The sequence below is a fragment of the Crocuta crocuta genome, unplaced genomic scaffold, assembly GCF_008692635.1.
Source record: "Crocuta crocuta isolate KB4526 unplaced genomic scaffold, BGI_CrCroc_1.0 scaffold228, whole genome shotgun sequence".
Taxonomy (NCBI): domain Eukaryota; kingdom Metazoa; phylum Chordata; class Mammalia; order Carnivora; family Hyaenidae; genus Crocuta; species Crocuta crocuta.
This window is the reverse complement of record NW_027532820.1, coordinates 4070299-4089841: the sequence shown is the minus strand read 5'-3', so window position 1 is coordinate 4089841 and position 19543 is coordinate 4070299. Positions and strand designations below refer to the sequence as shown.

The following is a 19543-nucleotide window of genomic DNA, read 5'->3' as shown; positions in this document are numbered from 1 at the left end:
AAATAAATTGTACAGGTGAACACAGAAGTTCATGCTACTTGCTGGAAGCAATAAGGATCAAATTTTGTGGAACGTGTATTCCACAAATCTCCAGGTACCCTGCCTCTTCCTCCGTGGGCTATCATGTTCTGCTGGACGCCGTGGTAGCCCTTAACAACTGGTGACATGGTATCAGATTGATTCTTGCAGGAGAGAGACAGATTTATGGATTCCATCAGCTTCTTCCAGGGGAGCTGCCCGATCGCCGGGAGGGCACAGGTGATACGCTCGCTCAGGTTCTCTTTGTGATCTACCAGGGTCAAACAGCAGTTTCCAGGTCCTCATGGCCAATGATCTTATAGTTCTGGCGGCTTTCTAGGTAAGCAGCCAAATCTGGGTCTCCGGCTTGCTGTGCTCTCTCTTGAGGTGTCTTACCCTATAGGTAACAGTGGGAAGGAAAGAGACACAAATACTTGGAATGAGATTTTTTTTTAAATGCAGAAATAGAGGTACTCAAAGATAACTCACTAAAGGATTTTTCCACGCTGATGGCTTTAGAGTTCACAAGGCGCTTTCAAATCTATCATCACATGAACTAGGTGAGATAGGTAAGTTTAAGACAAAGAGACTATCACTCTACAGGTGGGGCTTACATCCGAGGAAACAGAGGTTCAGGGTAACTGCGTCCACAGCAGGAAACAGTGTGGCACAGTGAGCTTTAGAACCCAGATGCTTTGGAGGAGAAGGGGGGTAGAAATCACTGAGCAGAAAAGCAGGAGAGGAGGCATTCAGATTTCCAATTTGGGATTCTTCCTATTACACTGAAGTCTGGGAAGCAGCAAGCAGAAAATGATAGCATGGGATGGGTGTAAATGATCTAGAGATGGTTTCTTTGGTGATTTTAAAGTCTTCAATTAAGTTCTCCCCAATTTCAAACAATCTCATCTCTCCAAAAAGTGAGTTAATTTCTGACTATAAAAGTAATGGATGTTGATTAAAAATAAACTTAGTAAAGTACAAAGGCGTAAAGAAGAACATAAAAATCACCAATAATCCCTATTCTACACTAAGATAACCACTGTTAACCCTCCACAGAGTGACTGTTTTGTATTTTCCTGTAGCTCTACACATAATTGTTTTTATAAAAATAAAACCATACTCTGTTTATATACTATTCTATCACACATGTTTCCACCTAATATATGAAGCTTTTCTGTCATTCAGTGATCTTCTACATCATCTTACGTGACTATCTTTTCTTGCAGCTTACTCTAATGCCATGCGTATATTTATACACACACATGATATTTTTGGGATCAGGTCGATGAATAGAATTCAGCAGAAGGAAGGTAGGTCTCTATTCTTTTGAATGCTTACAGATTCTTAACACTCCTTGAAACTTCTAATTTTTGTTCAATGACATGGCTTTATCTATTTAAAAAGTGATATTAAGTTCTAGGGAAAAGGTAGAGGCATTATCACTGTACAAAAGAAACAGCTCCACATGTATAAATGCACATGAGTATCACAAAAATTATTGAAGGCTTCTCAGCCTCATCTAAGTCACTGCAATGGAGAGTGTCAAGTTTAATTAAGCCTGCTCCCAGCAGCCTACAAGGGTATGTGGGCAGAGAATAAAAGGAAAGTAGCAGTGGCTCTGGATTCCTTCTAAAATTTTACTTATTTAGCTGGGATTCAGTATTATATTGCCAGCTTGACATTCCTATAATAATTTTTCTCAACTTGTTTACAGTATTAATAGACTATCTGGTCTTAACCTCAATATTAATGAGGTTGGAATTACTAGCTTCTAAATATTCAGAGAGATGGACTGGGCTGGCCCTTGAGTTGATTTCAAAGGAAATGTTCTGTAGCAAGAGAAATTCTCAAGATATGCTCCTCTCCAAATAAAAAAACATTCTAGGAGAAGATCCAGTCGTAATCATCATGTTCTGCTTTCGCTTAGCATAAAATTACAAAATGGAAAAATTAACAGATCCCCAAAAGGATGACTCATATACTACTTCATATGGGGAGGCCTCTGGAACACAATGTTGGGTGAACACTTGCATTCTACATAACGTGAAGAGTGTGACTTCACTTACTTAAATAGAGAGAAAAACAGGCATACCTACCAGTGAAGTGGGATCATTACAAATTTAATAGTATACAGGTCTACAGCGTGGGGTTTCTAGAGATTTTTATCTTTTTATGTATTTTTTGCATTGCTAGAGTTTTCTATGTAAGAATGCACTCTACTTATAATCATAAAAATAACAAAGCTGCATTTTGAAAAAATGCATGCATCTACATAACACAAAATAGGAAGAAACCTCAAGGAATGTTGAGCTCATTTATTGGATTCAGAAACATGGAAAGATTTAAAAAAAAACAAAAAAACAAAAAAAGAGCAGTCTGCCCAGGGACCAGGTCCCCTGACCAGTCTTTTGTCTATTTCATGTTGTCCTCTTCTTTTTATATTCTGAATTGAGTATAAGACAGCCTTTTGTGTGGTAAACGGCAATTGCCATCTTGTAGTGTGAGTGACCCCAGCAAGGCCAACCATTCAAATCACGGCCTCATTGATCCTGCCTACCTGGTGGGTGTTTTTCAATCGGCTTATGTAGCAAAGACTTTCAGTGCAAATATCATCTGGGAAGAATATCACATTGCGCAATCCATTTGAAATCCGATGCCCAATCAGCTAACCAGACAGGTAACAGACCAGCTAGGAACCCAGGCACAGCTTAACATGTTTGCTAGCCTAAGGGGGGAACAGAGGTGGCCAGGGACCTCAGGCAGTGAGCAAGGATCTGGTGGGCTGCTGAGGGAGTGGAGGATCACGCCACGCAACTGGCTCAGAACTGGCTCAGAGCAGAAAAAGAGGTCCACTCAGGAGAAAAAATGACTTCATAGTGTTCACTGCGGTTTGAGGAAACCCCAGGAGGCAAACTGCATATAAGCAGTTGCTAGTCACTTAAATTAAGTCTAACGGGGCTCAAGTCATGTAAGTAATATGTCTGTGTTCCTTGGCTCTATTCACCAGCCCAAAACGTAGGCTATTTATTCAGTGCCCGGATAGTGAAATCCTCTCTATATTAAAATTCTTCTCTGCAATCCTCTAGAGTTAAATAGTTTGTCCTTTCTGAGGGGCTCCCCGGGATGTTTTCTCAGACCTCATCAGGCCCCTCTGTGACACTTCTAGATTAAGTATCTCTNTTTTTTTTTTGGTGCTCTCTGTAAATGAACAACTCATGGTGCAGCCCGAAGTCAGTTCTCCCTGACTGAGTGTCTCCTCCTTACCTCTACCGGTTGGTGTTTTTCTGATCGAGGTTGGCAGATATGTCCTGCTATCAATTTCTGGCCTCACTCCCTCTCATTAAGACATTAACACACCTTGAATCCAGATTTGCAGGACTTTTGCTGCAGGGAAACTAGCCACATTTCAAGCCACCATGCCATAGCTATCATTGTAAGGCAATAAAACATTATACAAACCATAGGACAAAACCCAACTTTGTTACTCTGTTGACACACTTCACCCTGTCGCATCCAGTGGGGGGTATTCTGTCACCAAAAGAGAACGGCTGATCTGCTGAAAAAACACTGGGCTGGGTGTCAAAAGAGCTGAAATTGGATTTGGGCTCAGCTACTGGTCTAAGGGCAGACAACTTCCTTTTGGTTTCAGTTCTTGCATCAATGAGAGTAATTAGTAATTCCCACCCTAACTTCAGGGGTTAACTTTTAGGGGAAAATATAAGAAAATAAATAGGTAGAAATCTTTAAAAATAAAAAGCCAACAGAAATGCACCAGGTTTAAGATTATAACCCGTTCAGAGTCAGGGCTGACCACTGTGACCACTAATCACGTGGGCCCCCATGTATGGGGCCACATACATCATAGATTTTAAGCTACACTAGCTAGAGTAGCTGAAGGAGAGGGGGCTCCGGGCAGCAAGCCCATGTCTATTAGCCCTCTCGTAGGCTTTGACCCTCCCCTCCCGGCAGCTCGGCTGCTGGCATTCAGCAGGACGACCCCCAAAGTCCCAAGGCCAGTCCATTCAGGGGGTTATAAAGTCCCATAGGCAAGCACACGCCCTTCCCTTTGTGCTTATAGATTTAAACTACAGTTTCTCTAAATGGAGCACTTTATTTTTTCCTCCTTTTTCCAAAGCCCCAGGCACTTCCATAAGCACAGAAAGGATGCCTTTGCTATGGGCACAAGCGAAGGCAGTGGTGCCGGTGGTCTTGCCCAGTGGGAGGATGTTTGCACTCACTCATCAAGTTACCTTGGAGTCCGTCTTTCTCAGAGATGCTCCCGCATCCACCAGAAGCTGGCACACAGCCCGGTTCCGCTGGCGGGCAGCCTTGTGCAGTGCGGTCTCGCCCCTAAATCAAAGATGAGATGGGAAACTACCCATAAAGGGGTTGGGGGCAGGGACAGGAGTGGGGGTGAAGGCGGCAGGGAGGGGGCGAGGGTGGCCTCCTATCCCTGCTGCTGATGTTCTGTGCTTCCCGGCTTCCTCCTCCGTTATCTGCAGCTGAGACCGTGGCTGCTGGCACATTCTGGGGAGGTGGATGTCAGGGTATCTAAAAACGTCTTCGGTTAGTCATCAACTAACCGTAATACCTGACTCCAATCTCTTTTCTAAAGAGTGTTAACTAGGCTGAGTGATTTTGTTTTCAACCACTAATGCTTGATTTAGGCAACAGTCAATGGCCCTATCAAACAGACTGATACGTACGGATGCGTCTGAGCACTGCAGAACAATTCTCTCTGTGGACACATTCGGGCAGAATGCAGGGGCGCCGGATACAGTACACAAGGAACAAAGATGGAAAACCACGAGCCCTTCAGGCACATCACACAGTGCTTGGCAAACTGCCCTGGGGCCCTCAGTGGAGTATCTCCCAGGGACTCAACTTCGAAGGACCCAGTCAACACAAGCTGCCCTACCTACTAATTTCGTGTGACTGGCAGGTGGGAGGGTGTGGGCAGCCACAGAGGATATCTGGGAGAGGGGGGGACACGAGCTCTCCCCTGTTGGCAGCAGGCCTGAGGCCAGCCGCTCAGCCTGGGAAGAGGGTGAGGCCAAGTAGCTATTTCCACCTCCTCTCGCAGGCAGTATAGGGAGGAAGATATTTCACATCTGAGTCCAAAATGGAAAGGATGTTCAATGCCAAAGCTTATCACGGAAAATCAAATGCAGTCCTTAGACAAGACAAATGGGTGACAATCTTGTCAACAGGATACGGTATGTGGACAAACTCTTTGCAACAACGGATAACTTCTTCCACATCTAGTAACTCATAGCTACGTAACAATACCCTTCCCACTCATCTTCTGCTCTATTCATTCCTACTTTTTTTTCTTCCTCCAGACCTACTCAGCTACTCCCCATCCATCTTTATTTCTTTTCAAATTTCTGAGAAGTTTTACAGTGCTTCTATATGGCTTTCAGAGTTAGATAGTTAGCCTTTCTTTGTCTGTATTTGGGGAGCAGTAGTTATTTTTGCTGCCCAAGGAACAAAAAAAAGCTAAAAACAAACTCAGTTTGGGGACCACCCCAAAGTGGATGATTTTCTCAACCAGGGTTTCTCATCTGAACCAGAGAACATAACAATTGTTGGAATTCCTATAGTCTTAATTCTCCTCCAATGGTTGTCTATAACGTCTTCCATTCTAGGCTCAGCGTAGAGGTTTCATTACAAACAGAGGATGCCGTAGGGTATTAGGACTTCATTTTCTCGCAAACCCCAGCTGAGAAAGAGTAAATAAAAAAGGTAAATGTATTTATTTAGACTTCTCAGGAGTCCAAGATGTACCCGTGCAGAACTTCCTTGCCTGTAGGAAGTTCTAAATGATGAATAGCAATGATTGTGCATGTAATCATTAGGATTCTTGTCATCAATTTTTATTGTGTAATTTTTGACTTGTAAGATTAGCAGTTACATGCACTATTGAAAGTGAATTCTTAGGGCACCTGGGTGGCTCAGTTGGGTAAGCATCCGACTTTAGCTCAGGTCATGATCTCACGGTTCCTGAGTTGGAGTCCCATGTCTGGTTCTGTGCTGACAGCTTTGAGCCTGAAGCCTGCCTTGGATTCTAGGTCTCTCTCTCTATCTGCCCTTCTTCCCATTCATGCTCTATCTCTATCTCTCAAAATAAATAAACATTAAACAAAAAAAAAGCAAACTCTTTATCACTGGCATTTAAATGATCTATCGTATGCCCTACAGACTGTATTCTTCTCCTAGATATGTTCTAAAGAAAATAATCTAGACTATGTAAGGAAAGGTAACACTCACGTTTCGCTGTCTGCCATATCCAATAACTCGGAAGGACCTAAATAAGAGGAAAGCAAGATGTTCATCAAAAAGAAGTTGAAAAAATAACCATTTACAGCAACAACAAAAATCTGTAATCACAGAATTATAATGCCTTGAAAAGCTGAATAAAGAGGAGCCATTTGGTGATGGGGATAAGACTGCCTCCCTTGCACCCTGAAAAGAAAGGACTTCTCTATTCCCACTCACCAACCTACCACCACCACCAGCCAAAATGTGTGAAATGGGAGCTGCATAAGAATGATACAGTCTCTGCCTGTAAAGCAGCTTTCAATCAACTTGAAGGAATAAAATTAATTGGAATGGAATAAGTGAGAAATAACTAAGTGGTTACCTTGGGAGAAAGGGGACAATTCAGTGGGCTTTCAGGATTATTTATCATTCTCCAGTAGCAGGTTGAGATGGGGTTTTATACAGTAGAATTTTCAAACTATAAAATACCATAGATATCATCCAGCCTAACATCTGTATTTTAGAGACAGAGTAAAATTATAGTTTTAAAAGAATTTCCCTTCCAAGACCTGGAAGAAATGTTATGTATAAACACCAAATGATTACAGATACGTCGTTAGCAATTGAGATGTTTGGTGAGTTTGTACACCGATGATGTTTTATTTGTTCATCAATAAATTCATTCAATCTGCAAACAATGCTTGGAACGACCACCTTTCCACCTGCTGCACCACTGCTTTCCTCCCCAACCCTCCCTCACTCTAATCAGCCTGCAGGTATCAGCTGGGACACATTTTCCATCAAGCCCTGAGTGACCCCGCTCCTAATACTGCATTAAGTGTCCTGCCTAAGTGCACCCTCACTTTGTGTACTAAGCCAATATCCTATAATTGGGAGGGTAATAGAATTCATCATCCAAACTGAGACTATACCACACAGGTAGGGATACACAATCACCTTACTGATGCAGACATTTAAGCCATAACAAAACCACCTGCTGATCTGTCTTCCTCCGCTGGACTCTGGTAAACCCCTAGGAAGTCATGGCCTATGCCTCATCCACCACTACATCCTTCCTTGGTGCCTGGCATCGAACTTAGAACCAGGCAGATGCTTAAATGTTGGGGTAAACTAATGACTAAGTGTGCTTAGATGTGCCGAACAGTTCTAGGTATTGAGCATTTTAGTCTTTAGAAATACAGTCCTGTTGATCTGCTCTCTTTACTGTTGGATATCATTATCATTGAAAATGTGCTCAGGTGATCACTTATTACATAAAAAGATGAAAGGGAAGAGGTTAGGATTCCAAACCATGAAAGTCACTGGCCAAGAAGATGGCTGAGATGTTATGGGACCTTCACAGTCCTTCTGGTCCAAGAGCTCCCATCACTTTTGCCTCTTCTTCCACAGACACTGGCCATCAAGGTGAACCTTCCCTTGCACCATCTGCCCTATTTGTCTCTCCTCTTTGCCCTATTTGACACCTAGGCTTTCTAGTGGGTCTCTGCCTGGAGTGTAATTCGCTTGCAGAAACAGTAAGAAAAGTGAAAAGATCTCATATCATTCCGATTTCCAGGTTTCCAGTTCAGCATATTGACTGCTTACTCCTGGGTATTTACACATGAAAGTTTACAGTCTTTCACTTGGAACTGCCCTTCCTCAAGTTGTTCCCAGGTTCCATTTTTCACACCAACTAATCTGGTAACTGCACCATCACCCATCCATTTCTCAGGCCCTCCTGGCTTACAGAGCTTGTTCCCTCCAGTCTCCCAATCCAGAACAGCCTACCCTTTTCTAGACACATACCTAAGTCTTACCCATTCTGTAAAGTCCAGTCTGTGATGAGGTCTTCTGAAAAGACCAGCCTTGACCGAAGGAATCTCTCTCTTCTCTGAACTCCTGTAACACTTATTTGGTTCTACCCTTGGGTACCCTGTATTTGATTTTCAGTCATATGCCTTGGAATCCCTAAATGAATTCTTCTAAATCCCTGCAGTGTAAGAATATTTATTATTTTTCATATCCCTCTAGCATCTATCCTACATTAAGGATTAACAAAGGCTTAACTCATTTACTTTTGATCCTCAACAAACTAGGAATATTTTTCTAAGGAAAAATGAACAATAATTCCCACAACAAACACCCAAAGAAGTGCAGAGCAGTACAGTGCAGTGACCGGTCCTAGAGCTGAACCTCCTTGCTTCTAAATTCTGGCTCTACCTGCCACTTACTGGACCTTGGGCAAGTTCATTTAATCTCTCAGTCCCTCGATTGCCACATATTTAAAGAAGGATTGCTAATATTTACCTCACAGGATTGTTGTAAGGTTTTGTAAGTTAATCTAAGTTGTGTGCTTAAAATAGAAGCTGGCCCACTATGTGCCTGAAGGTTACATACTAAGGGTCCTATTCTCTGCCATAATCCAGGAAGTTACACTAAATCAAGACGTGGAGCATCAGTAAAGGAAGGAAATGTAGTGGACTCTGCATTTCCTTCCATTGATTTTTGAAGCCACTTGTGGATTCAAATTCGATGTCCTGCGAAGCAGTACTCCAGACCTCCTCAGTTGCGAGCAGGGCCTTCTCTGCAAGGTCAGGAACAAGAAGGCTTCTGGTGCCCAATGGTCCTCACAGAGAGTGCCTGCCCTCGTCAGCAAACCTTTGGAGCCATTCGTTTGGAAAGGAATTCCATGGCCGCCAGCAACCCCACTGGCGTCTCTGTTCCCACTATTCCTGCTAAGTGCCTGCGTATTTAGGCACCAGAGGCCCCACCTCCTTTCCCCCTTCATTCTGTACTCGGGGCTCCGCCCATGGGGGGGTCCATGGAGACTCCAGGATCCCTGCCACCATGTAAGTGAGAGGCTGCAGAACCAACTCAATCTGTGCGAAAATGGCAATTGTTGGACACTCGGAAAGTGGGGACGGGGAAGAGAAAGGACCTTGTTCCTCAAATTTCTGACAAGAATCACCATAAACGCAGCTCACGCAAAAACAACTCCAGAGCTGATTATCCAATGTATGAATGAGTGAGGGAAGCCTGTAGCTGCTCAGCACTTCCCCCTTCTCTCCTCTTAACCTGCTGCAGCGGACAGGGGTGAGAGGAAGAGGGGCCGATCCTAAAACAAGATACCTTTGCATAATTAAAATCTGATGAAACTCCAGGTACAGGTTTCTGGAATGAAATGGGCTCTGGAATGACGGCCTTAACTAACCCCAACGTTCCTCCCCTTCCCATCGGTACAGATAATCACAAAAGAGCAGAACAGTTTGAGGGTGGCAGGTGAATCCCCAAAGCGGAGGGAAGGGGGACAGGGAACTGATGACAGACAGGCACAGGGAGCTAGTTTTAACAGTACAGGTACATTTTCTACATTTTCTAACAATGTTTTTTTTTTTTAATTTTTAATGTTTTATTTATTTCTAGGAGAGAGAGAGACAGCGTGAGCAGGGGAGGGCCAGAGAGAGAGGGATTCACAGACTGAAACAGGCTCCAGGCTCTGGGCCGGCAGTCAGCACAGAGCCCGACACGGGACTCGAACCCACGAACCGCGAGATCATGACCTAAGCGAAAGTTGGATGCTTAACCGACTAAGCCACCCAGGCGCCCCTAACAATGTTTTAACCTGCTTTACAATAACCGTGTTGGCATAATACTAGTGAGAATGGGGTAGCAGAGGGCGAAAGGAGATGAAGACTGAGCGCCAGGGGCAGCCTGGGAACAGGCTGAAGCTTCCCTCCCTATGCTGCTCCCAGTGACCTGCTAGGAGCTCCCACGGTAGTATTTCATGCTGCTCACTAGTGCCCGGGTAAGGTCTGCAGAAAGGGGGCATGGCCAGAGAAACAAAAATCATCCACACAGGCTGCAAAAGTGCTCTTTAAAGGAAAAAAGTATTTTAAAAATAGCACTGGGGCGCCTGGGTGGCTCAGTTGGTTGAGTGTGCGACTTCAGCTCAAGCCATGATCTCATGGTTCATGAGTTCGAGCTCCACACCGGGCTCTCTGCTGTTAGCGCTGAGCCCACCTGGGATCCTCCACCCCCCTCTCTCTCTGCCCTCCGCCTACTAGTGCGTTCTCTCTCTCTCTCTCTCTCTCTCAGAAATAAATAGAACTAAAAAAATAATAAATACATAAATAAAAAATAAGAACAGCCTCTATGATTTTCTTTTGGAAAGTTAATTTGAGTCTCTACTAAGGGAGAGAGCAAGAGAAAGAAAAGATGATGGGATTCTTTTAATTTATATCGATGGTGAATATTTGGATTTGAAGCTTATTTTATATTTTAGTACACATTATTTTATATTTTAGATATACACTGTGAACACCATGCCATGTCCCTCAGGGAAGTTGAAGGAGTACCACTACGTTGTTAGCAGTGAACTCACAATTCTTCCCTGAACATAAAACCAAGGCTTGGTTCACCATTCATTCCTAGGGTTTACTACAATGTCCACACTCAGTCCCGCCAGTCCCACCGTTGACCTATACTAGGAAACTCTTAAATTCCTGACTCAAGGGGTATGTGTGCAAATTTCTCCACGAAATTTTCAGAGGCAGTCACTGCCCCATCAGGGCCCTACACTAGCGGTCACTGGAACCCTACACGCAGTGCTTCTATCAAACTACCTTGGGTGGTAGTTGTGTTTTGTTTCCCTCACTGGGTTTTAGAAATATGAAGGGCAGAGATCAGATATTAAGTATGAGTCTTGGCAAGTAACCTGACTTCACTATGCCTCGGTTTTCACCACCGCTCAGATGGAGAGAAAAGAACTCCCTATGTAAGGTTGTTATAAGAATTTAATATGTTAATGCATACAAAGCATTTAGAGCAATAAAAGTTAGCAGTGACTAGTGCTCTAACATTTTTTCTCAAAAGGTCATGGGACAGAATTCATTTTTTTTATTGATTGAATGAATGAATGAATGAGAGCCATTTAAAAATCAATGTGGATCCCAGCCAGTATCATATTTTTTTCTCAGAGAAAGATCCATAAACATAACATGGATTCAAAAGACTGTGCTATATGAAAAGTAAGGGGGGGGGGGAACGTATTAAGAAGATCTAGGCATCAGTATTCGAATGAAAGTCGGGGAGTGCGAAAGGAAGCAAAAGTTCACAAATCTCCCATCGTGAGAAAGTGAAGAGCGAGGTTAAGTAGTCAAGCCTTCCAAACTGCAAGTTAGCCACCGGGGGCTCATTCCATTGGCCCTTCCGTTGGATACCCCAGCTCTTGCCGCTACAACCCTATCATCAATATTGTGCTTGTATTATACATGATGTGTCCTTTGTCACACGCATCCTTTAATTTGCTTCCCACACCAAGGCATCCAAATCCCAGTTACTATTCCTTCCACCTCTCCGTGGCCTCTCGGTCTGCGGACCTCATTTCCCATTAGTCTCCCTGACGCTGCCAGCAGACCATTCCAAATCCTCCTCTGCCCCAGGACAAAAGCTGCACAGATGTGGGGAGAGCTGGCACTGGGAACTCGAACCGCACAGCCATCCTGTCCCAGCGGGACGGTAGTCCTTTCTCCAGGGGACCAGAGGCAGAAAAAGGGGGGTAAAAAAAAAAAAAGAAAAGAAAAAGAAAGACTGAAGACAGAAAAGGAGGGAAGACAAAATAAGCCATTGAAATCAAAAAGGAAATGCATGAGTGAGATTTCTATCGGGACACACGGTAGGGGGCAAAGGGGTGGGGGTGGAGGATAAAAACAAAGGGGCGGGATGTGCGGGGTGGTAAAAGCCTAAAACAACACAAAAGTCCCTCGGAGGGGTTCAAGGAGGGAGGAAGGAGCAGGGAGAAAATATGGTTGAAAGGAGCTGAAAAGCGGAAGCCTCCGGGGGGCCGGGACTGGAGCCCCTCGCGTCCTTCCCTCCCCCCCCACCGCACTGTGGGACTGCTCTCCGTCTTCCTCCTCCATTCTCTCTGCAACCCTCCGAACGGCCAAATTCCAGTGTTTCAGAAAGGAAAACCGCAGGTTGTGTATTTGAGAGAAAGAAGTCCCAAAGAAGATGGAGGACAGAGAACAACTCAAGCCTCCTGTGGCTTTTCAGAACCCACCACACATCTCCTGCCCTTAGCCCCCCAACCCGCTTTCCAAAGAGCACTTGGTAGAGAAATATGTTGTTTACTGTGGTGTCTGGGGGAACAACTAGTCTCTCACGACTCCTGGACCCCAGTGCTCACCACAAACAACCAGTGAAGAGGTGGGCAAAGCAGAGGGGAGAGGGGCTCCGGCCTGAGCAAGGATGCAGGATGCAAACCAGCCAGTACACGCTCAGGGACCTTGCAAAGTACCTACCGATTTCTCCAGAACCCTGTCACAAACACATCTTTACAGTCGGGTCTTTGAACAGGGTTTAGGATTTATATCCTATGAAGCCACAGGAAAGACAAACCAAATTTAAAGAAAAGAAAAAACTAAAAATTCAAAAGATTTGTAGTCTTTGAGAGATGAGGAGGAATGTCCCTCTCCATCTTTGGCGCAGTGAAAAATTTCCATTATTTCCCCATTTACATGAATTCTTATTGATCAGACCTGTCTACTGCAAACCTGATGCTAGTTTATAAATACAGTGCCACAGTCTGATACCCATCCTAAGCCCCAGCCCCACTAAAGCCTCTTAGCGGCTATTAGACTATTTTCCTTTTCAGACCAAGGCCATTCTAGAACTACCATCATATTAAATTAGGAGAGACTATTTCACTGAGCAGAGATCACATTAAGGTGATGGGTACCAAGAAGAGAAAGGGTCATGTTTCCCCCGTGCTTGTCCCTGACTTCAAGAACACTCTAATTTATAGAGGTTTCTGTAACTTAAAAGGGATGAAGTTTTCAAAATGCACAGGCTAATTAAATTATATGAGCACCTAAAGATATTAAAACAAACAGCAACAATAAAAACAGCTGAGCTGAAGTGCTTAGCTCTTAAGGAACCTGCTGTATTAAGCTGGCTATGCCAAAAGATTTTGCATGCATATTCTCGAATAAAGAGAAATAATGAGATCAATGTTAAAGAGATGGAATTGACCATGCCTATCAGGCTGATAAGTACTAATTTCAATAAAAATCAACTGCAATTTAGTTTTTACGATTTGACTAGGTACTAAAAGGTTAAAAATCATCAAAAAGGTTAAAAATGCAGTGATTCTTGGACTAGAGAGCATAGTGAGATTTTACTTCCAAACAGAAAGATGGATTGTGCTTTGCATCTCCAGGCTCTCTCTCAGGTATGTACTGGCCAATGAGAGATCCTGGTGAGGCAGGGAGAGTATTAGGTGCCTCCTGTGACCTTGGGAACGGCTTGCCTGTAAGGCAAGTAGAGGTGTTTGGAATCTCAAGGTTTTTTATTTTTTTTCCTCATGATCATACTTATTAAACCAACTAATTGCTAAAAATCTAACCAAAAAAAAAAGAAAAAAAAAAAAGAAAGAAAGAAACACCACCCCCTCCCCCTAAATGAACAGATTGCTTTTTGTCCTTCCATTTTGACAGAGAAAGCGTTGAGAGCTGTATCTCAACGCTTTGCAAGAGATGTTTGGGTGGAAGAGAAACAAGTCGAGTACTGGAATGTCAGGCTTTGGATACAGCTCGAAGAGTCTAACGCACCAGCTGGATTTCATGCCAGGCAAAGTACGTGTGCACCTGTCCACAGACGGGGTTAGAGACAGCAAGCCTCTTATTTAGGGCAGTGGAAAAAGTAGTGGGGGAGTGAAAATCCATGGTTCTAGACCAGTATCATCTCATGCTCCTGGGTACGTGCAACCCAGGAGACGGGTTTTGGTTTTGGTATAAGTATGTCCCAAATACTACATGGGTCATGCTTATGCTAAAAAGAGGGGAAACTGTTGTGGTTAAAGAACCTACAAATTCAATGAATTTGCTAGTCAACCTTAGGACTGAGAACCAAAGGAATATATAAGAGCAGAGGTCCAGGGGATTTCAGGTGACACAGTAATTTGGGACACTGAAAAGGTAGGCTCATCATCTTCAAATGAAGAGGACAGAAAGTAATGGTTAAATCTGGCCACAAATTATTTGCAGCCCCTCTCAGGGAGCAGTGGGGGCCATTTCCTCCTCCCCTGAGTCAGGGCCAGCTCTTTGACCCATTTTAGTGAATAGAATACTACACAGATGATGCAGAACTTTCCAGCCTGGCCGCAGGACATCTGGAAGCTTCCATCCTCCTGAAGCCCTAGGACCATCATGCCATAAAGAAGCCTGGGATAAAAGAACAGGTATAGGGAAAGGCTCCAGGTGTCCCAGGCATTCCAGTCATCTCAGCTGAGAGCCCCGGGCATATGGGGGAGTCCATCTTCGCTACAGACTCAGTCACAAGTGCGGTCCCCTGCAGCCTCATGAGTGAGACCAAGTGAGATAGAGAGAGGTTTCCAGAACTAGGGGCGGGGGGAGGCTGGAACTCTAGCTCTTCAGGAGAGGTAGAGGAAGAGAGAGAGAGAGAGACAGAGAGAGAGACAGAGAGAGAGACAGAGAGAGAGAGAGAGCCTAAATTGTGTTAGCATTCAAATAGATGGCCAGTGTCTCACCTAACTCCAGAGAGGAGATGTGGGTATTGAACAGTTCAAGGTATGTGAGTAAGCATTCAATCCCATTGGGTAAAGGACAAACTAGGAAGAAAGGACTAAGAAGGGACAAGCAGACAGCAACCAGGAGTATTTACACTTGAGCTAAAGACACATAACTGGACAGTATGTATTTCTAAAGCACATCTGCATTTTGTGCAGGAAAAACCTTGACATCTTTTCTATTAAGAGAAAAACTGCCTGTGGGGCTGGGTTCTAACATTTGCTTTTGCCTCTCACCAGCTTTGGGAGAAGCCACTATGGGAAAGAGAAAACACCTGTGTGTGTGTGTGTGTGTGTGTGTGTGTGTGTGTGTGTGTGTGTGTGTGTGTATGAAGGAGGCAAGTAGAGACTATGCCACCATTGCTTTGTAAGTCTTGCCCAAAGTGAAATGCTTTCACTGCAGGGGGTAAAATGGGCAGGGGAATAGAGATGAAAAGACGTGGGGTGCCTGGGTGGCTCAGTTGGTTAAGCGTCCAGCTTCAGCTCAGGTCATGATCTCACGGTTCATGGGTTCGAGCCCCACATCAGGCTCTGTGCTGACAGCTAGCTCAGAGCCTGGAGCCTGTTTCATATTCTGTGTCTCCCTCTCTCTCTGACCCTCCCCTGCTTGTGCTGTCTCTCTCTCTGTCAGAAATAAATAAAAACATTAAAAAAGAGAGAGAGGGAGATGAAAAGATGCACACCAGAGACACGTTTCCAAGAACACAGCCTAGGACCTAAGGTTCCCAGGGTAGCCTGGCTTGGGGCTGTCTGGCCCAGCCTCCAAGGGGAAAGAAACGGTCTAATGACTACCATCCTACTTAAACACCTTTTTTTTTTCCAAAGCATTCACCATTCTTTCCACCATAACTCAGGCCAAGGGTTCGAGTAAACTCTTCATGGTGAGAAGGAACTGAAGACAAAACAAGGTGAGTCATATGTAACTGACATTTGACGTGTCACATCCTGACACAGGATGTGTTTAGTATAAGCATCTGAAATATAACAAGTGTGTGACCGATGGTAGCTATGTTATCTACCTGTGGCTTTACAATAGGATTTAACCCATCTGTGTAGAACTGTTTTCAATTCCATTCTGCATATGATTTTTTCACTGGAAATTGCCTGACAATAGTGACTATATTGTGTGTGCATGTGCACACGTGCACGTGTGTGTGTACACTGGTCCATGACAGGTCATTCCTATTAGGCACTCCACAAATATTTGTGGAACAACTGAAGGGAATAAGACATGTGTTGAATTGAATAAAAAGAGGAGTAAAAAGTAATGTGCATGTCTATTCATATGCTTACTATTTATAGCCTGAACCTGGATGCCACAGTGTCATTGCCAGGGCTCACAGAAATCTTCCAGGGTCTCCGGGTCCCTGTATCTAGCAAAGCTAGAGGCTAACTCCACTCCTCCTTTGTCAAACACAGCCGAGCCATGCAGATCTTTCCCCTTTACTCCTGTTCTTTATTCCCAGAAACACCATAAACATGGGAACCTAAAAGCAGAGGTCAAGATCTGGTGTCTGTCCATGTGTTTATGCCTTTAAAGGGCCATTAGAGGAAGATGCCTAAGTAGCTGCTAGACGTAGTAATCACCTAACTACAGAATACATGAGAGCACCAGATGTTTTTAAAGAAAATGAAATGTGTCTTATTTTGAAAAGATGAATGAGATTCAAACAGGGACAAATAAAGAGAGAGAGAGAACCCAGGAAGCTGGAAAACGACAACAACTGTGCTTATTAATCCTCAGGATGATTAGCTATGAACGCAGATTTGGTACCTTGTCCCAGCCAGTCAACTTAATGCTCTTCCCAAAACAATACAGCATGTTATGTCAGGTTGCATTTGTTTGTGTCTTTTATTTTTTAATGAGTCAGCTCAAAAATATCCTGCAAAGACCTTGGTATGAAAATTATTTCGCTGAAATGTATGGTTATGGTGACCGACATGTGTCAGTAGTCTGCAATTCTGTCAGCCTCAAATAAGCAGGGGGGATCAGCGAAAATTTGGAGAGCATTTCTGAACATTCTGAACATAGCCTGGAAGAAAGTCCACCTAGAAAATTCAATTATTTCATGGAGAAGTGATCCTTGGTTCACTGTGCCTACTCACCGTGGTCAAGGATATATTTCACAATCTCCCCGTTGCCGGTTTTAGCTGCATGGTGAAGGAGTGAACAGTGGTCTGGTCCCTGAATTAGCAGACTGCCTCCATTTTTATAGCTTTCTATTAGCTGAAAAAGAGACATATGAAAAGAAGCTCAGGCAGAGTCCGGAACAAGGAAAACAGTTAACCGGTGATAAAATAAGAATAATGGAGCAAACCACAAATGTTTCTAGCCTCAGAGGACACAGAAAAGTCAAAAGGATGAAGTAACATTCCTGGTCTGTGTTATCACTCAAATAGATGGCCAGCATCTCACCTGACTCCAGAGAGGGTCTGTGGGCACTGAACAGCCTAAGGAAACTGAAACATGCTGAGTTACTTATTTCTTTTCTGTTTTATGTCTTTTTCTTTTCTGGGCACTGGTCTCCATCCCTAGGGAGTTAAGGGCAGTGAAGAGAATAAATGTTTTCCTATGTTGGCTGAGCTTTCTCCTGAGTGAAAGGATAATTAAGGCTGTAGACAGGAATAGCTTGGTGTCTGGTAGCTGAGCTCCTTTCCTCGCCCATAGTTTTTCTTCAATCTCTAATGAACCTAGCTACCAGATCTAGAAGCTACTTCCCATTTTCCTGCAGGAGATCATGGCACACGTGCACATGGCAGACGTAAGCGCACACCTGCATGGCCTCCTTCTTCATCCCGATCTGCAGCCCAGCCTCACGCCTTCTGTTAACCATCCAACCCATACCCAACAAGGCTAGAGGTGATCCGCAGGATGAGAATCAAAGGATTCAGAGAATGTAGTAGTAGAAATCTAAAATACCTGTGAGAAGAGACTAGAAAAAAACTTATAGATTTTGCAGCTTGAGAATAATGAGGTCAAGTAATGATATGGTCTAATTTCATGAAATATTGAACATCATAGAGTGTAAATGGGTGTCTGGTCTCCAAACTGAAGCAGAGCAGAACAAAAGAATCTTTCTGGAGCTTATAAACGGTAGTTTTAGGACAAATAAGAATAAAATAACCCAGGAGGTACTAAGCAAAAGAAATGTACAACTATCACCAAGAATTAGATGGCACTTACTAAAAAAAAATCAAACATCTCATAAGATCAAAGAGAGTAAACTCATAGTTCATGATTTCAGTCATATCCAACCATGGTACCATCATGTGCTAGATGCCAGGGAAACAAATATAAACAGGACTCAGTCACTGGCCTCAAGACCTCACGGTCCATGGGGGGGGACAGATGTGCAAAGACAGATACAGGAATGGAGAAGAACATGAGGAGGTTGTCAGGGGTAAAGAGGAGTCACAGAAGACTTTCTAGAAAATAGATCAGAAAGGAATAGTGGGATGGAAGTAGAGAACATATGGGGACTTTCATCCCTAAACTATAACGCTACAGGACAGCAAGAGGTAGCTAGTAGTTTTCCACAAAAAAACCTAACCATATCCAGTACTGCTCAATGATAGTCTTACAATGATACTCCCTTTCTTTATAGGCAGATGCACAAAGGATTCGAGCTCAACAGAGAAGCACAGACCCATCCGTCAGCTGCCTTGATCGTGCCTTTCTGTGGTGTTTTTGGACGCTGTGGACCTTCAGTTAGTCCATGGGTATCTTATGCCATCAACTTACACTGCAGCTACTCCCAAGAGCCTTCACAGTGACCACTGGGTTCTTCTGTTTTCTGTCATTTGGTGTGCACTCTCTCTCTTACACACATAGTTTAATAGTTAATGTGTATTGTGCTTTTTACATGGAATAGAGAAATATAAGAAGATGGGGAAGAAGAAAGAAAAGGAAAAGAAAAACACTTGGGAAGGAAAGAAGGTAAAAGAATGAGAAAGACACACCCTAAGTCACTATATTTCATCTCTCAATAAATAAGGTTAAGTAACTTCTCAGGCACTTGGGGAATGATTATAACAGAGAATGTAGTAAGATAACCAAGTGAATATAGTAATTTCCCATATTTCAAATAGTTCTTTATTAAGTATGAAAAAAGTGTGGCTATATATCCAGGGACCGGGAAAATATGTTGCCTAGGCTAAATACATAGACAAAATTAAAAAGGATTTCAAATATACAGGAGTTCGCATATTTTTTTGGCTTAGAACCTCTTTAAGGACAGGAATCACGTCTTACTGCCCAAAGCATCTCATATAAGGCTTTGCAGGGAGTATAGGGTAATTGTGGTTTAATCCACTGCTGGGCAATAGCATCGAAGTCCTAGGTACACCACTTGGAGAGTGCTTTTCTCTTGTGGGTGACAATGGCTGGTAACATATTGATCTAGGCAGTGGTACAGGCGCCATTTTCAGGATTACATGTTTAAAGATGGTAATTTATCAGGATGCTTGTGACCTTCTCACTGCTTGTTCCTATTAGTAACCTGTTAATATTGTAGCCCAGAGGTTTCTCAGTTTATTCAATAGATGTGCTTCAGAAGAAGTTGAATGCAAGGTCAGTGCTTCTCAGTTTTCTTTTAAGGCTTTTGGTTTCTCGATCTGCAATGGCACCATACCCCACAGGCTGGTGAGTAAGTAGAGCCTCTGTCTCCCTCGGTTGGCCAG

The 19543-nt window shown here is 43.6% G+C and overlaps 1 protein-coding gene across 4 annotated transcripts in view; it reads right to left on the bottom strand.

The window, feature by feature from the left end:
- Window positions 1–266: 266 nt before the first annotated feature.
- Window positions 267–19543, bottom strand: part of DGKI (diacylglycerol kinase iota) — a 247430-nt gene continuing 228153 nt past the window's right edge. For all 4 annotated transcript variants that reach the window (XM_077781022.1, XM_077781018.1, XM_077781021.1 and 1 more), the window contains 4 exons: window positions 16970–17090; window positions 6289–6325; window positions 4269–4368; window positions 267–415 (listed from right to left, as the gene is read on the bottom strand). In XM_077781022.1, coding sequence (XP_077637148.1) covers window positions 299–415; window positions 4269–4368; window positions 6289–6325; window positions 16970–17090 — 375 coding nt within the window. In that variant the 3' untranslated portion in view covers window positions 267–298. The remainder of the gene's footprint in view (window positions 416–4268; window positions 4369–6288; window positions 6326–16969; window positions 17091–19543) is intronic.